Source organism: Carlito syrichta, unplaced genomic scaffold (genome assembly GCF_000164805.1).
Source record: "Carlito syrichta isolate Samal-C Ts95f unplaced genomic scaffold, Tarsius_syrichta-2.0.1 Scaffold289075, whole genome shotgun sequence".
Classification (NCBI taxonomy): Eukaryota; Metazoa; Chordata; class Mammalia; order Primates; family Tarsiidae; genus Carlito; species Carlito syrichta.
Window position 1 is genome coordinate 255,297 of NW_007233171.1, and position 20,763 is coordinate 276,059.

The 20,763-nt window shown below is 39.8% G+C and overlaps 1 protein-coding gene across 3 annotated transcripts in view; it reads right to left on the reverse strand.

Annotated features, from left to right (window-relative positions):
• Window positions 1-20,763, reverse strand: part of NUP93 (nucleoporin 93) — a 106,527-nt gene that overhangs the window by 20,835 nt on the left and 64,929 nt on the right. For all 3 annotated transcript variants that reach the window (XM_008054114.2, XM_021710460.1, XM_021710461.1), the window contains 3 exons: window positions 19,450-19,512; window positions 13,618-13,746; window positions 2,046-2,120 (listed from right to left, as the gene is read on the reverse strand). In XM_008054114.2, coding sequence (XP_008052305.1) covers window positions 2,046-2,120; window positions 13,618-13,746; window positions 19,450-19,512 — 267 coding nt within the window. The remainder of the gene's footprint in view (window positions 1-2,045; window positions 2,121-13,617; window positions 13,747-19,449; window positions 19,513-20,763) is intronic.

A 20,763-nucleotide genomic window follows, 5' to 3' on the forward strand; every position in this document is an offset into this window, starting at 1 on the left:
CTCCTGGAAAGCATCTCTGCTCTTTAGGTAAAAGTTTCTCAAGAAAAATAAACTATGTGATATTTAAGGGATGGGAAAGTCACTATTACCTTGAATTTTATTTTAAAAGAACTAAAATAACGATGGTTAAAAACTACTTTTACGAAAGTATTTTTATGGAAGATTTCGCTTTGTATTTGAAGTCCTTGCTACACCTAGAGACTGAACAAGGTAGTGATGTGAGACAGATTATGACCCTGCCCAACCTTAGTTTCCTCTACTTTAAGTGGGGGCATCAGTATTACTTAGCTTCCAGGACTGTTACCAAGATTAAATAAAGAGGCTTTAAGCTGAGATAGTGTTTATTCACTCGACGAAGTTTTATTAGGGGACTTCCCTCTGCAAGGTACTGTGTTCAACGTGGGATACAAAGATTCACTCTCCACTGGAGAGGGTAGCCATGTAAACAGATACATAACATTAGGGTGTCCTAAGGGCTATAAAAATGTTAGTTTTATGAAGTTTTAGTCCTTATAGATACAAAAGATACATAGTTTCTTTTCTCAGAAGCATATGATTTCATTAAGCCTCTCTCTGTGGCTTTGAAGAGAGTCAGCCATATAATGAAGGTGAAATTTAAAGGATGTACAGGATGTACAGGAAGAAGAAAAAGAGAGAAGTTCAACAAGTGGAACAGAAGGAAATAAATGAAGGCCAGTGAGAAAACACGAGGGCACTGAAGTAGGCAACTGACTCCAGTTGCCTGGAATTTAAAGTGGCAACGATACACTAAAGGAGAGAGATTTTTTAATAAGCAATTGGAAAATTTCTCTCAACAATGGGTGAAAGGGGGACTTTTGATAATACTTCAGCTAACCAGTCAACACAGAACTCCACTGGCTAATTAACTGGCAGCTGAAGACAGAACCCTCTGTTAAGGAGCACACAGGGTCTAACAGTTTCTCACCCCCCTTGCTCACCTCCATAGCTGCTATCTGGTATTACTTCCCACCATCCCACTCTAGGCTGGAAGGGGTAGGAGGTGGGTAATGTTGAGGGCCACAAGTGCACCCATGTGTTCCCCCTCAAAGAATCATGGGAGGCAGTAATGGCTGAGCAGATATTACTGAGCCACAGTTCGTAGAGGAGGATATTAAGGGTGTGGAGACTCATTACTCCCAACTCAAGAGATAGGAATGTTTTCCCTTCTTAATACTTTGTGGGGAAAAATGGAAAATTACAATAAAGCACACAGTCAGCTGGCACTGCTTTATTCAAAGTCAATTCCAGGTATGCATGGTCTTTAGGATAGTTTCAGTCCAAAAGAAAGGGTTTCTGATCTTTCATGATTTACAACCAGAAACATGACCTCCAAAATATCACTGTGCTTACTAATGCAGAAAATCATTTAGCAAATTTCTCTCACCAGGTTGGGCATAGTGGCTCATGCCTGTAATTCCAACACTTTGGGAGGTCGAGGCAGGAGGACTACTTGAGCCTAGGAGTTCAAGGCCAGCCTAGGCAACATATCAAGACCTCATCTCAACAAAAATAAAAAAAAAAGTAGCTGGACATGGTGGTATGCATTTATAGCCCCAGCTAATCAGGAGGCTGAGATGAAAGGATCGCCTGATCATGCCACTATACTTCAGTCTCAGCAGCAGAGTGAGACTCCGACTCAAAACAACAAAAATAAAAATAGAAAATAAAATTTCTCTCAATAGGGAGTGAAAGAAACATTTCTGATATCATCAGCCTACCGGGTAATTCAGTTAAAATAAAACTTCATTTGCTAAGCTGCACAATTGTTCAAAGATTTACTGTACATGGGGCCATTGCCAATAATACAAAGTGAGACGCCTTGGCCAGTGGAGAGAACAGATTTCAATTTCTCCAAATCAAATCTGAATCATTATATTACCCTATTTGACAGAATCTCCAGCAACCTATATGGTAAAATATTAATCAGTCTTCTACAAAAAAATAATCCCAACCTGCTTTCAGGGTTTGACTATCACATGAAGTCTTTGTTCCCTGGATTAAATCTTTCTTGAGACCATACTCACCTGCCGGGCATAGGCCATCTCGACACTATCCAGAGAGCTTCGACCAGGGGGTCCCACATCACTGATGTAACTTGGCTGCAGAGAAATACACATTCAGAATTGGTTAAGAACAGTAGTTATGTGAAAAAATAAAAATCGCATAAACATGCCCTTATCTTTAACAGAGCTGTGGGGAGTCTATTTCCTAGTTAAAGTGATTTCATAACATGAATACATGAGAAGAGAGCAGGCATAGGACAGGATTAACTAAAATATAATGTGGTACTGGATACGCCCTATCGATATTTCAATGAAAAACACACACTTCCCAACATACGGTTTCAGTCCCAAGTCCCCTCCCCATATCTTCATACTAGTAAAACCTTTGCTTTTATTGGTCGGCCTCCTGTTTCCATCAATCAAATCAGGCAGTTTAGAAAACAAAGTATATAGGGTCACAATATCAGACTCAGACATTTCCACACTAGAGTCCACACTAAGACAACAGCTGCTGATTATATTTCTGTCATCTGAAGATGTGAAGCCAGTCTAAGTTGCGCATTCATTAATTAAATATCTGCTAGTGCCTTCCATGAAAAAATAAGCTCTGTCTACAGAACTTGTCCCCAAAGAGCTTATCATCTGATGGGGAGTATTAGAAACAAATATAGTCATGTATCACTTAATGATGGGAATAGGTTCTGACAAATGTATCATTAGGTGATTTTGTCATTGTTCTGACATCACGGAATGTCCTTGCACACACCTAGATGGTATAGCCTACTACACACCTAGGCTGTATGATGTAGCCTATTGCTTCTAGGAAATAAACCTGTATAACATGCTACTGTACTGGATGCTGTAGGCAGCTGTAACACAATGGTAAACATGACTACACAAAAAAAATACAGTAAAAATATGATATTATATATGCAGTGCATGACTGTATATGAAAAAGATTTATTAGTCTTTTTTGGAAAGATTAAAGTTCTTTAACTAAGCTTATTTCTTACTATAAACAAATAAGAATCACAATTACGTATATTCTTAAGTTTCTAATATATTAATTTGTACTGTAACATTGCAGAGATCAAGTTATTCAGCTTTCTTGTTTTTTAAAAAAACAATGTTCTATTCTCTAGAATTGAAAAGAAAGCAGTTTAAAATAGGCTTCCTGGGAAACTAATGGAAGACAGCAGCCAAACCTCCTCACACTATGAAGTTAGTAAAGGAACACTAGAGTGAGCGTGTACTGGAAGTAGAGGAGAGGGGAAGGCCAGCTGACATCAGTTCTGGAGAATGAACACTGAAAGTCAAGGACACCTTGGTTCCAGGAGGCCCATTCAATCCCTGGCTTCGGGGTCTGGAACAAAGTACCTTCTCTTGGAGCCTCAGGCTCCCATCACTCAAATGAAGGGGCTATCCTAGACAATCTCGAAAAGTCCCCCTCAGCTCTGCTCTCAGCTACCACTGGTATTAAAAGAGCTTAAACAGTTCCCTGATCTTGACAGACACTGTTGGCTGGCTGACCCAATGACCATCCCCAATCCCTACTTCTTACACCTTTACTCCTGCTACCCTTCAGGCTGGCATATAGAGCTAAATATACCAGAGTGCACTGGCAGATGTTTAACAACCAGCTCTTGGGAAAGGGGCCTGATGTGTAACATTTGCTAGTTTCTATAGCATAAATATTCTCACCCGGGCAGATTTCAAGTTACCCAAGGTGGTATCAACTAGATTGCAAATTCCTTGAAACTTTAACAATAGGCTCTCATGAGCTGGCCCCTACACACCACTGTATACACCCTTTTCCAGTCTCTACTGCAGTCAGGAATAGTCCACCCTAGTTCCAGCCAAAGGGACAAAAACACAAGTCTGCTAGCGCATCTGGCGACACCTGCTTTTCCTGATAAAGGGGAATGGGGGAGAAAAGCCTGGCATGACCTTTTAACTTCTCCCTCTTCTTTCTGTCTTAAACGCAAATGTGATGTCTAGAGCTACTGCAGCCATTGTGTGAAACTCCAGTAAGTGAACATGCTTCAGATGGCTGTGTTCAAAGATAGGTAAGTGTCAGATCTCTGATGGTACTAAAGGACAACTGAGTTAAGGTCAGTCGCTCCACACCTACAGACTTCTTGGTAGGTGAGAAAAATAAACCCCTATCCAAGTTACCGAAGCTCAAGTTTTCCACTACTCAGAACTGAAAGCATTCCTACCAGAAACACAAAATAAAAGCTATCAGGTGGCAATAATAGTGACAGCTATACTTAATGAACACTTAGTATGAACAAAGCACTGTCTGAATTTCCACATGCTAACTCCACAACCCTATGAAGTAGATACTTTTATTATATCATTGCACAGATGAGGACACAAGGGCACACAGAAAGACAAATCAACTTGCCCAAGTTCACTCCAATAAGAAGCAGTGACACCACTGCTTGAAGCCACAGTCTGGCACTACACTCTGTACTCTTCACCCTACTCCATCCCGCCTGCCAGGGCAGCCCAGGGAAACTTTTCAAGACAGTTATCACAGAAGAGTAGAAAGCTGTGGTTAGTAATCCTGGTCCCACTGCCTCCTGCAATGTGAGCTTGAGCATTTTGCTTTTTTTAAGCCTCAGTTTCTTTAGCTCTAAAATGGGTAATAATGGTATCTACCCCATAGGTTTGAGATGAAGATTAAATGAGGGAAAAAACAGCACTTACCTCACACCACTGTTGTGAGAAATGAAAAATAATTTGGGACAACGCCCAGTGCATGACCAATAGCACTAGCTATTATCACTTTATAAACAAAAAATAAACCACCATCACAAAAATAGGAATGAATTCAACACTGAACAACAATGGATAGCTATGGACAATGAAAAAATATGACCTAAAATATTTTACTTTGTGCAGGCTGAAAAGTCTCATCTCATTTTCCTACAATGAACACACATTCCTTGTTTGAAGGGAGCCCCCCACCAGGACACTGTCTACTTCTGAACTAATTCTGAGTGTGGGTTGAGAGGACTGTTCTCTAAGACAGCCACCTTTCTGGAACACAGCTATCTAGAAGTTGAATATTCCACAGTCTTTTTAAAGAACAGAACACTAAGCCTGTCAATCCCAGTAACCTAATTGGGAGGAATAAACCAGGGAATGAAAAGGGGCACAGCACTAAAGCACTTCTGCAAGGGCAGAGTCATTTCAGCTAAATATACATCAACAGCCTCGAGAAATATTTTCCGATACTAAAAACCCAATTTTTAAAATTGTTCGTTTAAAAAGTAGTTGGTTTTCAGCCTTCACATTTCCATTTAAATTAATTTTGCCCAATGCTCTTGTTTTCAAAAGTACCTGTCCTTCAGTTGCCCTTGGCCAAGCTGCTATTTCACCACACAGAAAGTCAATTAGCCATCCACAGGACGTGTGCGCACACATTCCTGAGCAGAGAAACTGGCAAATGTTCTGCTGGAATTCCACAGCCAGGGGCTGCCTGAGGGCTGGGACAGCGGGTGCTATTATGCTGAGTGGTTATAATGCTCCAAATGCCTCCATTCTGTGGGATTCTCTGCACTGGGGCTTGACCAAGCCATAGCAAGGACAACAGGAGAGGATGACAGGCACAGGGAGTCAGAGATAGAAAGGCAGGGAAGACAGGAGGGCAAGGCCAGAGAGGAAAACAAGGGCCTCACCTAAGAACCTAGAGAAATGTGGAGAAATAGTAGCCTACAGACCAAGAAGGGTCTTGTCAGAGAAGATGGTGTTCCCAAAACAGCCATTCCAGGACATGCAAGACAGGGTTTAAAGTGGCAGGAGGGAACTGCAAACTTTTATTAAGCACCCTTTCCTGTGGAAGGCACATTCCAGTTAGGAAAAAAGGAATGTAACTAGCACTCCTGGCAAAATGAGTATATAGTAAAAAGAAAATAAGATGATACAGGAGGAAAGAGAGTTTAATTTCCAAGTGGACTATTTTGGCTTTATGTATGCAAAATGGAACTAGACTGATTCATTTAAAATAGTTGGCTATGAAATCTGTATGTAAAAGCTCAGTACTACCACAAAAAAATGTCAACTGGGATCAGAAGACCCGAGTCCTAAATACAACCCAACTAATGATTATATGACCTTGTTAGGTCAACTAATGACTGTGTGAACATGGGAAATAATGAGAATACCTCGGCCCATCATAGGATGGAACACTACTGTGGCCACTGAAAAAGTGACAGAGACCTACATGTACTAACCTAGAAAAAGCTCCAAAGTATATAAAACAACAGCAATAAAACATTATGCTGATTTATGGAAACTAATACGTAAAATGATGCCATTTATAGTTGATAATATTTTAAGATGCACACAAAAGCACCTGAGAGGAACTGGAAGGGTGTACAGTACTGACAGAGGTTAGATTTGGGTAGAGGATGGGGAAGAGCAGCAGGGTCTTCCCAAGTGAGTCTACATTCCTCTACCATCGGGGAGCATATGAGATCAGAAGGTGTTCATATTGTCACATCATGAGAGTAAAACTTTTTACTGCCATACATCATGACAATAAAATGAAGGGCTTGTTGAGGTGGGTTTGTTTTTTATAATCCTCATTTTGAAAAAGCAGCAGAGCATTTTTGATACTTGAATTCCCACTCACACTCCAACAGGTCCAGGTCCATTCCCAAGGAAACTGCCAAGGAGCCACAAATACAGCTTGGAATCAGCTAGTCTGGGGTTTCCAAATTCAAACTCTGTTAGTCTATATTTTAATGTATTTCATCAAATCTAATATTCCATCTGTTGCAAGACATGATGCTATTTTATGTACCACTAGGAAATTTTCAAACGCTGTCAAACAATGACACACCATTAATTTAAGATATATCCTGATATGAGAGATGTTGGATTGTAAAAAAGATGCGTGACTGGAAATTGATGAAATACGGTATATTAAGTGAGTTATCAAAATTAGACTATGCTTAACATACACTGTTCACATTTCACAGTGTGAAATGTTACCATCATTATCTATTTTTATTATTATTATTATTTTTGAGTTGGAGTCTCATTCCATCACCCAGGCTGGAGTGCAGTGGCACACACACTCACACCTACCTCAGTGTCGACTGGCTGGGGTCCAGCGATCCTTCTACCTTAGCCTTCCAAATAGCCAGAACCACAGGCGTGCGTTACCGCACCCAGCTAATTTTCTGATTTATTGCAAAGACAAGGTCTCCCCAAGTTGCCCGGGCTGGTCTCGAACCCGTGGGCTCAGGCAATTCACTCGCCTCAGCCTCCCAAAGTGCTGGGATTACAGGCTGAGCCACTATCTATAATTATTAAGCTACAATTTCACTTCTCTAGTGAGCCTGTTCCTTGCTAGGTCATTTGCCAGACAAACACATCAGGTGACTGCCCATTGACTATGTTCAATACCAAAACAGTCACTAAATAACACCTTTAAATGCCATTTTAAAAGTTGGTGAAGGTATATCAAGGATTCCTCAAATTGCTCAAGTCCCCCTATGCTGTCATGCAAGTCTCACTGGGGGAGTTCTTCCTCACACTGAAAGGGTTACAATAACTGGGACACAAGTGTTTGCAGCCACAATTCTCTTCCTTGCTTCAAAGTACATCATTTTTATTCAGACTTCTATTCAGTTATCATTCAGACCTTATTCAGTTGTTAATAACTTAGAAAGTTATTATTTAAAAAACTATACCCTTTTCTTCCAATGATATCCTAACGAAATTAATTTCTCAAGTTGACTTTATGCAACCGAAGCATTGTGTCCTTTATTAAAACTTGCCAGGAACAGATATTACCAGTGTGTCCTCGTAAGGAATTGGGAGAAACTCCTATTATTGGAGACTAGGGGGAAAAAACATGTTTCAGGAAACCACCATATCCTAATCCATTTTTGCTTAAAAAAAAAGGCTTGAGCCTCTCTTTTCTATTAAATTATCCAAATTTGGATATTTTCCTTCAAATGTAAGGACAGCTCAAAATGATCTAAAGATTCCTTCCTCACTAATGATTCTTTATATTCCAATAACCTTATTTCTGACAATAAGATACCCAGAAAAGAATGTTTGAGGTATCAAGTCATATTTCTTTATTTCCTCTATTTATATCCAAAGATTTTTTTCATTCCTAGTGATACTTTATGAATCATAGAAAACACTTAAAAAGGGACAGATTCATATTAAAATGATTAAAGTAGACTTAATAATGTGTATCTTTTTTTTTTTTTCAAAAGGATGAGTGAAAGAAGGAGTTTATTAAGCAACAAAGCTCTCTACAAAATGAGAGGGGGCCCAGAGTAGGTTATCCCAATAATGTATATCTTACCAAATACTAACAACCACACAAATAATGCTGTGTGTGTGTACTCTATGCCAGGCACTGGGCTAGGCACTTTACATATATTCTACATTCCTTACAACAGTTCTTCAAGAAAGGCACTTAGGCATTTCCAAATAAGAAAGCCCAGGCTCGGGAACCCAAGACCTGCTGAATTCCAAAGCCTGTCACCTGCCCTTCATACTGGTGGACAAAATGTCTACCCATGTGGAGACAATATCACTTTTCCATCATCTTGAAGAAAATTACATGAAAAAAGTCTGTAAAAACACATGGTTCCACATGCCCACTAGAATGGTTAAATCAAAAAAGACAAAACACCAAGTGTGGCAAGGATATGAAACAACTGGAATTCTCAACAGAGTGATGGTGGGAAGATACACTGACACAACCAATTTGGAAAATATTTTGGTAGTATCTACTAATGTTGACCCAGAAATTTCCCTCTTAGGTGTACATAACAGAGATGTGGGTATCAAACTGCGTTCACCAAAAGACATAGACAAAAATGTTCACAACAGCATTATTTATAAAAACTAAGAACAGGAAACTTTCCAAATGTCCATCAACACTAGAATAAATAAACAAATTGCAGTTATACTGTCCAACCATGAGAATGAATGGCTTAGCTGGGCTCGGTGGCTCAGCCTGTAATCCCGCGCCTTTGGGAGGCTAAGGTGAGTGGATTGCCTGAGCCCACGGGTTCGAGACCTGTCTAGGCAGGCAAGACCTCATTGCTACAATAAATCAAAAAAATTAGCTGGGCATGGTAGCGCGCGCCTATAATTCCGGCTACTCGGAAGGCTGAGGTGGAAGGATCGCCGGAGCCCAGCGGGTCGAGGCTGCGGTGCCCGGGAACGGCCACTGCACTCCAGTCTGGGCGACAGATTGAGACTCCAACTCAAAAAAAAAGAGAATGAATGGCTTAAAACTACATGTAACAGTATACAAAATATAAAAGAAGTCAGAAACAAGAGTATATATTGTATGACTTCATTTACATAAAGTTCAAAAACAGGAAAAATTAATCTACGATATTAGAAGTCAAGACAGTGGTTCCTATGTTGGTGAGGGGAGGCAACTACAAAGGGACACAGGGGGATTGCTGGGGTGCTGGTAATGTTTTATGTCCTCATTTGGGTATGCTCCATTTGTGATAATTCATTGAGCTGTATACTTATTACTTGGGCACTTTTCTGTACATATGTTATACTTCAGGAAAGAAGTTCAAAACCACAAATCTGTAAGGTTCCAGAAAAGGCAATTCTCTGGATAATCTGAAGAAAGATTTGTCTGCATCACTTTACCAACATTTGCAGCAAAGCTATCCACTCTGCCAGGTGTCACAATAGCAAACAATGAAAGCCTCAATAATTCCCTGCCAAGGGTACTTGAGGTCAGGTAAGAAGAGTCTGCTAAACAGACTATTCTATTTTTAAGAGAAGAGCAATCAAGAAAGAACATCTCATTAGCAATTTATAATTACTTCCAAATCCCAATACAGAACACAACCTATTAACACTATTTTAAAAAATAAAGTTTATAAAACCATGAGCTGCTCTACTTATGTGCCTAGATTCGCAAAAAATTGAGAAAGAAGCATTAGGCTGGCCAAGGATTTTATACATTAGTTCTTCTTTCCCAAAGACTCCTACTTCAGTCTCAAGTCTTTGAATCTAAAAAATATGGGACAGGATTCTTAATGAGCAATTTCCCAAGACAAATTACTCTGGCTTCTATTTATTTGGGAGCTAATTTAACAGAAAAACTGGTCTGCCAACCAAGAGTAGATAAGGAGTGTGCAAAGTTACTATCAGGTACCACAAACTGCTAACCTGCCCAACCTTCACCTAGACTTCAACAGAGTAATAGTCTACAGTTTTGGATCTCATAGCATATTATACGTCTCTCAGAGTCTCAGTATTCCCATCTCCGTGTGCAAAAAGAATGCTAACTACCCATGAAACTACTAGGAAAAAAGATTTGGTAATATTGCCTAAAGCATTAGTAATATTACCTAAAAACGTATTAACACTACAACATTTGTATCGTTACAATTTTTTTTTTTTGAGTTGGAGTCTCACTCTGTCACCCAGACTAGAGTGCAGTGGCTGCTCCCGGCCACCGCAGCCTCGACCTGCTGGGTTCCGGCGATCCTTCCACCTCAGCCTTCCTAGTAGCTGGAATTACAGGCATGCGCTACCACGCCTGGCTGATTTTTTTATTTATTGAAGAGATGAGGTCTCGCTGCCCAGGCGAGTCTCGAACCCGCGGGCTCAGGCAATCCACTCACCTCAGCCTCCCAAAGGCACGGGATTACAGGCTGAGCCACCGAGCCCGGCTTCACTACAATTTTTAATTGAAACTGTTTTAGGAAGACAATTGGCTGTTATGGGTCAGGTGCTTTATATGATCACTAATCTTCCTCAATAATCCCATTTCATCAGTGAAGACCCTGACAGTGTGCAGGGTTAAAAAACTTGGACAAAGCCTCAGAACTAGTCACTACCGATTTGGAAAAGCTAGGATTTAAAGCCCGGTGCTATCCTCTCCAACACCAGGGTGGTAAATGTGTGGCAAGCCATGACTTCCTCTGGCACAAGGGCAGACATCACAGATCAAGTAAGACAATCTTTCTTGTCTATCCCAGAGGCAGCCTCAAAATCCCTCTCAGGAAAGATCTCCAGGATACAACAAGGGAGAAAAGAAAAATGAAGAAGAGGACACATAGTAAGCATACACTTGTGACAGAAGGGTTGGGGATAAGAATATACAGTCTCATATACTTGTATCAGAAATGTTGGAAGTATACACAAGAAAGCAGTAAGAGTGATTACCTATGGGAAGGCAAAGGGGGAAGAAAATGGGGTATTGGGGGACAGGGTGCTCTAATTCTTAAATCACACAATTACATTGCCTCTATTTTTTAAATTAAATTTTAAAAAGAGGAGAAAATTCTCATCTTAGCACTGCCACCAATCAATTAACACTGGCAATTAACACAGATGCTATTTAACGTACCCCTTCTAAAATCACTGTTTCAATATCTCCCTAATACTTCCTTAGCTAGAACCAAATGATTTGCTCAACAAAAACTATTGGCATCTACTATGTTGCAGAGACCCTTGCAAGAACTGGAGACACAGGAATAAACAAAGCAAGCAAAAATCCTTACCTTCATGGAGCTTTCATTCTACAGTGAGAAAGATAATATACAATATAAAAACATAAAAATATATAGTACTATGGCACATGGGAAGAAGTGCTAAAAATAAAATACAGCAATAAAAAAGATACAGAAAGTGTTGAATGAGAAGGGGGTGGTTTGGATTTAAAGACCCTCACTAAGATGGAAGTGAGAGAGACAGCCATGCAGTTCTTCGGGGGAAAAGCATTCTAGACAGAAGCGGCAGAAAGCACAGAGGACCTGGGGTGGGGGCCAGCTTACCAGGTTTGTTCAGGAACCTGCTTGAACCTGGAGGAGCAAGAGCAATGGGGAAAGTAGCATAAGATGGAGAAGCAGTAAGACCAGGTCATGAAGGGTCTCTCCAGTCATGATTTGGCTTTCACTCCCAGTAAGATGGGTGTCACTAGAGGGTCCTGAGCAGAGGAGTGACACAATCTAACCTGTCTTAATAGTACTGCTCTGGCCGGGTGCAGTGGCTCACACCTGTAATTCCAGCACATTGGGAGGCCAAGGCAGGAATAATGTTTGAGCCTAGGAGTGCAAGACCAGCCTAGCAACATAGCAAGACCTCATCTCTACAAAAAAAATTTAAAATTAGCTGGGTGTGGTGGCACATGCCTGTAGTCCCAGCTATGCAGGAGGCTGAGACAGAAGGATCACCTGAGCCTAGGAGGTCAAGGCTGCAGTAAGCTATGATTGTGACACTACACTCCAGCCTGAGTGACTGCGTGAGATTCTGACTCAAAAACAAACAAACAAACAAAAAAACCCCAAATAGCATTGCTCTGGCTGTTGTGTTGAAAAAAGACTATAGCAAGGTAAAAGAGAAACCTGTGTGGTCAGCAGCCTCTAAGATGGCCCCAATACTACCCTCCTGGTATTTGAGTCCTTGTATAATCCTCTCCCCTTAAGTGTAGGCCAGATTCAGTGACTCACTTCTAACCAACAGAGGTGATGAGATATTACTTTTAAGATTAAGTTACAGAAAGGCAGTGGTTTGTCATGGGGCTCTATGGCTCTCCCTTGGGCACCTTTCTCTTGTTCTAGGGGAAGCAAGCCATCATATTGTGAACAACACAATGGAGAGGCCCATTTGACAAGGAATTGATGTCTTCAACTAAGAGCAAGAGAGGATTTAAGGCTTGCCAGCCAAATGAATGGCCGTAGACTCTTCATGGTGAGCCTTGAGTCCAGCCTTGGCAACACCATGATTCCAACCTCCAGGGACCCTGAGACAGAAATACCAACCTAAGTTTAACACTTGTTTTCAACAACTAGAGTTTGGAGTAATTTGTTACACAGCATTAGATAATTAAAACACCAGTTGGAGGCTACTAGTTCAATAATCCAAGCAAGAGATGGTGGTTTAGACCTGAATGCTAAAAGTGGAGGTAGTGAGAGGTGTTTGGATTCTGGTATATTTTAAGGTTGGGTTAACTGAATTTGTCAACATGTGACGGAAACTGGGTGTGAGATGGGCGAGAGGGAGATGACAAAAATGAATCTGAGGTTTTTGATCTCAGCAAGTGAAAAACTGGAATTGCCATTTATAAAGACAAGGAATGCTGTGAGAAGAGAAGGCGGGTTGGGGGGAGCTGCTATCATGACTCAGTTCTGGACATATTTAGCCTGAGATGGCTATGAGCCATACAAGGAGAACCAAGAAGGCAACTAGATACATGAGTCTGGGGTTCAGGGCAGGAAGTGTAAAGTCTGAGAGTCTTCAGTATTTAGATGTTATTTAAAGCCACAGGTCTAGATAGATGAAATCAGCAGGGCAGTGATTAAGAAACAGAAGTGGTCAAGGAGTAAGCCCTGGAGTGCTCAAACATACAGAGGTCAGGGAATTTGAGGAAAACTCAACAAAGGAGACTGAGAAGCAGCAGCCAGATCTATTGGAGGAAATCCAGGTAAATATGGCATTCTGGAAGCCAAGTGAAGAGAAGTGTTTCAAGGTGAAGATAGTGATCAGCTGTACAAAAAATACCAGTCAAGTAGACAAGCAATCTGACTTCACATTTTTAGTAAGAGTGGTTTATCTTTACAATTTTATCTACCTCGTTTTCTTGAGTAAAGTCAAGTGCATCTTCTCCTGATGCCAACAGTGTGTGCAGAATTCGCTGTTTCACTTGCTCCCACTCAACCAACATTGACTCTCGATGGTACTCCTCAGCCATGCCAAAAGTCTGTCAGAAAAGAGCAGAGACCAGTGACTCACACGAAAAACAAGAATATGGTTTCTTGAAAGTCCAATAGAAACGCAAAGCCCCCAGATCTACCACTTCTCCAGAGGTAGAACAAAAGCTGTCTACTTTAACCCTTTGCACTTGGCTGTCCCCTCTGAGGGGACATCATAAATCTAGCAAACTACTTGGATGTCTCCTCTCAGGGGACATAAGGAGATTGCTGATAATTACACAGGACAAACATGCCAGTGCAAATTTTTCAAAAATGTATGTTTCCTTGACGTTTTCCATTCAAATTGTACAAAAAAGCAAATAAAGAGATGAAATATATACTGAGATACAATCGATCAGTTGAGAAGTGGTTTTTCAGGAATCACAAGTATGTTCTTTCACACCTTCTTTGAAAACAGACTAGTCAATAAATTAAAATGACATATTAATGTGGGAAGAAGAAAATGAGACTGCATTGTCTGATTGAATAGAAAAACACTAGGTGGAAGATACCAAACAAATTCCTATTGTACAACATGTATCAAGGAATTTACAATGCATGTCGGTGACTGTTTCACACATTAGAAAAATATAAAATACAAAATTTTTATTTTTTTGGGTCACAAATAAGTTCCTCAATGTCCAACATTCCATTGTTAGTCAAATAGCATTACAATAAAACAACTGGTTCCAACACCATACTATTTAATATGAAGTGATTAGTTTTTCACTATTTCCTAAAAAAGTGCAGTCAAGTTAAGTTGCTGGTAGGTGATCCATGAGATGCCTCTGAGTGCAAAGGGTTAATAATTATTCTTAAAGAATTTACTGACAACTGTTTGCAACATACTCTTTCACTGATTCTAAGACATTTTTATAAACTTTTAAATTGTGGTAAGATACATACAAGATTTATTAACTATTTTTCAGTGTACAGTTCAGTGGTATTAAGTACATTCACGCTGTTGTGCAACCAACACCATCATCCATTTCCAGAACTCTTTTCATCTTGTAAAACTGAAACCCTGTACCCATTTAACAATAACTCCTATTTCCCTCTCTTTCTAGCCCCAGCAAATATTATACTTTTTGTTTCTCTGAATTTGATTACTCTAGGTACCTCACAGAAATGAAATCATACAGTATTAGTCTTTTATGACTAGCTTATTTATAGGTTTATGCAAGTTGTAGCATGTGTGAGAATTTCCTTTCTTTTTAAAGCTGAAAAAGATTTTGTTGTATGTGTGTCCCATATTCATTGATGGACACCTAGTTTGCCTTCAGTTCTTGGCTATTGTGCATAATACTGCTATAAACACAAGTGTACAAGTACCTCTTCATGTCCCTACTTTCAATTTTTCTGGGTATATACTCAGAAATGGAAATGCCAGGGTCATATGGAATTCTATTTTAAAATTTTTGAGGAACCTCCATACTGTTTCCACAGAGGCTATGCCATTTCACATTTCTACCTACAGAGCACAAAGGTTTCAATTTTTCTATGTCCTCACCAACACTTAATATTTTCTGGGTTTTTTTTTTTTTTTTTTGCTAGTAGTCCTAATAAGTGTAAAGTATTTCACTGTGGTTTTGATTTGCATTTCCCCCAATGATTAGTGATGTTGAGTATCTTTTCAAATGCTTATTAAGACAAACATCTTTTTAAAATCTCTGAAATTAGGCTGCATATTACATAAAATAATGATGAATTATAAAATTAAAGATATCTTAAGGTTATAAAAAATCTAAGATTAAAAAAAGACAATGATGAAACATTCTCCCAGTGATTGTATATATATATATATTTTTAAAGAAACACTAATATTTTCACAGTATGAAGCAAACTAGTAAAACAGTCTTCCTTCTAGGATTAGGTTTCCTACCAGCCTACTCAAAGTCACTGAAAAGTCTGGCAAACCTCACCACTATCTACTGCTAGTTGCCAAAAACAGACATTCAGAAGGAAAAGAGAAAGGGGATGGGGAGGGGAGAACGCTGAGAATTCAAACAACACAGAGATATACTAAATTATGACCATATCCAGCCTATTATGCTTTAATTGGCAGACCAGGTTTCCCATCAGTTTAAGCCCCCTTCCCAAAAAGTCATTTCATTTACAGCCAGGTTGGCATCTAATTAGGCAGCACTAAGGGAATAAGTATTGCCTGTTTTATTTCTGGCAATGCAGATAATTTGTACTGATAATATCCATATATGCATGTTTTGGGGAACTGTTAGAAAAATCACATATACTCTTCTGCAAATGGGATTTTTTATTTTGGACCAACATTTATTAAAATATGAAAAAGGGACACCAAACACACACAAATTACTAATTATAAAGAAATTATTAAGAAGGCTGGCATAGTAGACCCTTTTCTAATATGTACTCTGAAAACACAGGAAAAACAACAATCCAACTTTAAAAAGTCTTCCAGTTGGTTTTCTTCTTTTCACTGAGAGGCAGGCAGAATGGACCATTCCCATCAGTTGGCCTAAGTTGAAAAAAATCTAGAGAAAAATCCTTGCTTCTTGTTCAGTAAACCTAAACACAAAAGCTGTGCATTTGAAGAAAGAAAAGTGGGATGGAATATAAAGGTAGGCTAGAGGGGAAGAGAAGAAATAATTTTCCTAGAAGTTATCCAGAAATCATGCAAAAGTGAACACAATTTTAACTAAAACTCTTCTTATGTAATAGTCAAAGAAACCTCAAGTCCTCAGCCTTGAGCCTCTCCCAGCAAGGTAAAATAGAGGACCACGTGGCACAAGGACCAGGGAGGGTAGGAATAGGGAGGCTGATGTACTATACAGTTCTCTGAACTTGCAAGAGGAAGTGAACAAACCACAAAGTGTCACAAATCTTTTTCTTTAAGGATAAGACTTCTGGCTAACGAAGAATGGCAGAGCTGTAAAAGCAATTGAAGAAAACAGACTATACATCACTCACAGAAAGTGGTGATAAGGACAGTGGGGTCAACTTCCAGCATCAGGTAAAGATCAGAAAGATAACAGTGGGAATTAACTAGTCTCTGCTAATTAGGCTGCCCACCTATGTGCCAAGAATGCCTGCTTAGTACTTTGGAAGTACTTTGAAAACAGTCAGCTTTCTGGGCTCAAACCCTCAGATAGTCCTGATAAATGATGCCAGGCTACTCATTTAGAAACAGCTCCACAACCTGAATGAACAGTGCTGTGGTTCTATTCATCATTAGTATGATAAGGAGTTTCAAATAAAAATAAATGACCCAACGTTAAAATTCTCTTCCCTTGACCACATCACCCCCTAGCTTATCTTAATTACATTAGAGGTAATGGAACATCCAATTTGTGGGCTAATCAGGATGATGAGCTATCCATCTGCCCCATTCCAGCCTATTCTGTTTATACTCATGTCTGCACGTCTGAACCGCTGAATTAGGTGCAAAGAAGAATGCTAACTAGATACTACTGAGAGAATCAGCAGAGCTACTCGACCAAGAACTAGGAGGAGGGCAGTGAGAGTCTGAGGTGAGGTTGGAGGTAGGGACAGAAGTAAAGAAACCCAAGGGACAAGACAAGGGATAACTGGAAGGGTGTAAAGAGATCTCAAAATTGAAAGGAAGGCAAGACACAGAAAATGACAAAACACGGAGAAACTAGTATAAATTAAATTAGAATCAAGTTATTGTTATGTGTGGAAAATACTTATCCTCAACACAAGAAAAAAAGGGAGAGAACTGGGCAACTGAATTAAGAGCAGGTGGGGAGCACGCAGACCCCATTTTCATAAAGGGAAGAGGGCAATATGCTTTGGTTTCACACCCATTTATTATTGAACTGTTGCTGGCTTTTAGAAGCACTACATATGTTCTGATAATATTGTTCTGTTTTTGCTGGGATATACCAAATGGGAAAAGACAGGACACATTTGTGGTTTTGTAGTTTGTTTTCTTGGCATTTCAGCAGGACATTGGCAAGTTATTCAAACATGAAATTGTCACTAAATGCCAGAAAGCCGCTCACCTTTTGTTTGAAAATAATTCTTGCTCAGGGGCAATTTCCTGGTGTCCAGACAGGTCAAAGGTTTCCCCCTAGGCTGGCTCCCAGCACTGGAATGTCTCCCTTACAAACACATATGCACGCATTTTGCACTGTGGTATGTCACCTAAATGTTTTGGCTGGCTGCACATTTAGTCTCAGTATGGCACAATGTTCAGAGACTGCCAATTCCAGAAACACATTCTGTGGGGCAAATGGATTAATAAGGCTTGGTAGCATTTGACAATCCTAATTTAATTTCATTGGTCCTTTACAGCAGGAGAATAAATGTTGGTGAGTAAGTAACTCAACATGTGAACCACAAAAAAACCCTTGTGAAAATATTTTCAAATCTGAATCAAGTGAATTTCTCTATTTCTAGGACTAAGTACTATTGCCAACAATATGCCAACAACAATTAATACAATTCTGGGAATTTTATTCTGATAATGAATAAATAATGCCTTTGGAACATTTCCTGATAAATTAGAACTGGCTGGCCTCCCTGCTGTCCCATCTCACATAAGTCCTATTGACGTGTGTTCATCCCCATAGAATATTTTAATAAAGCACACCTGAGAAGCAGCATTTTTTCACTTTATTATTATTATTATTTTTTTGAGTTGGAGTCTCACTCTGTCGCCCAGACTGGAGTGCAGTAGCTGCTCCCGGTCACCGTAGCCTCGACCTGCTGGGCTCCAGCGATCCTTCCGCCTCAGCCTTCCGAGTAGCTGGAACTACAGGCGCGCTACCACGCCCAGCTTATTTTTGATTTATTGTAGAGATGAAGTCTCGCCAAGTTGCCCAGTGGGTCTCGAACCTGCGGGCTCAGGCAATCCACTCACCCCAGCCTCCCAAAGCGCGGGATTACAGGCTGAGACACCGAGCCCGGTTACTTTATTATTTTTGAACTACACAAATAATAACTAAATCTATTTCACTTGCTGTAAGGGTTCAACATGTAAACAGCAAAAAAGAAGTCTCCCTTTACCCCTACTCTATTTGTAGAGAAAGCCACTGCTGGCAGAAGGTCCATACCCTGATAGCCTCCTTCCTGGGGAAGTTGCCCTTCTAGAACCAACTCCACAGGATATCCAACCCTTCTCTTTGCTCACCATAAGACCCCATGGCCTCAAAATCCTGGAGATAACTCACATATTAGTAAAGTAAGCAATCTTTGAGTATCTTGCAAGCTGCATATGTAATAACTGCTCTGGCTGACAAGTGATGTCGTTGGGCAAATATCAGAGAGTGTACTTACACCCTATTTACCATCGTCTTGAGCACAGAACAGTTTTTTTGTTTTGTTTTTTACTAAGGAGCCTGGAAAAACTGTTAGTATAAAAGGTGGTACAGTTATATTGTGCAGTAAAATTGATAGAAGTTAAGGGAAATTATCAATGACCGTAATTGCTTTTCTGAACTGCTGATTCAGTAGAAACCAAAATATCATTTATATAACAACAATGAAACCAAAGAATCTTCTGGATCCTCCATTTGAAGATTAATTTAATAATTAATCATCCAGTCCAGTGTCTCAGATGCAGTTCAGTCACTAAATGCATAAAGAGTTACAAGTATGGCATTCTCTTTTTTAAAAATGGTTCCTATAGGAGAAAGCTGGGCCTGGGACACAGATTCCAGCTTCCAGAACCTGCCTTCCCCTGGTATGCACATTTTGGGTCACTTTCTTACCCTCTTCCGGGACTCTTCAATGGCAGACAGCAGGGCATTATCCTTCTCATTTTTCAGGAAGCCCTATGAAAGGAGAAAAATTTAATACAACTTAAATTAAAATTAACCTTCCAATAATCAAAAGTATACTATAGGGCAAAAAATAACCATAATGGTATCTGCTACCCTGCCCACCTTCACCTCACAAAACTCTCTCAACTTGAAAACATCAAAATAGATGGTTTTTACAGATGTTTCCTAATCTCTTTAATTCTGGGCACATATGATGATTATTAAAAGGTAAAGTCCCCATGAAACAGTAGTGTGGAGTTCCATGTCCTGTAAACATGTAAAAAGTGAAGTCAAGACTGGCCCTTCAAAATTTCTAAATGATTCACATTGTAAATACAACTTTGGCTATGCAGCCAGTCATAGTTCCCCTAACTGTTCCTTAGTCTGTATTTCTCTGTTGGTTTCAATGAATTCTTCAATTTTTTCCTAACATTGAGAAAGCCATCACTGCCCACTTGTCTGGGTGCTTTTTACTTATTTGCCAATGGCTGGCAACCCCTAAAAATCATTTATTTACATGTTTCTTCCTAGGTTTTGCCATGTGCACTCCTCCCTATTTTAGGTCTGACAACATCCACTTCTTGTTTAATGTAGGTGGGGTGAAAAGACAGTCTATAAGTCTAGTTTAGTATGCCACAGGTTAAACACCTGCAAAATGCAATTACACAATAATACAGTGGTCAAAAGGATAGGCTTTGGAATGTGACAGTTTCAAAATTCTAGTACCTCCATTTACTAAAGGCAGGACTTTAGCCAGGTCATCCAAACTCCCTAAACCTCAGTTTCCTCAATAAGATGAATGTAATCAAGTTCTTGGCTGAAGGGTCAATATATGTAGTTTTATTAATAGAATCAATTAGATTTAGATCTGTTGGTGACTTTCATTAATAAAACAGGTGCCTAGAGAGACCTTCTTGCTACTGTTCATTGTTCTTATTTGCTTGGGCTGAAACCTGGTGGGAAGGGGGAGGAGATACTGTCTTGACAGCCAGCCACAGTTGTAGATAGATTGGGCTGCAGTGGGCTTCCATGTCAATACCCTACCCTTCACAAGAGGGGGTTTCTTTTCTACAGCTTGGGGTGTGGAGGCTGAGGAGGAACAGGGAAGATGATCCACTGACTGATTTGTAGAAATCAAAGTTATGGTTGTAATATGAAAAAATTCAAGTCACCCTACACATCAGATCCACCTACATTCTAACACAAGGTACAAGCATGTCAAGAACACTACCAGTGCATTATACATGTCTAAAATGACCTGTT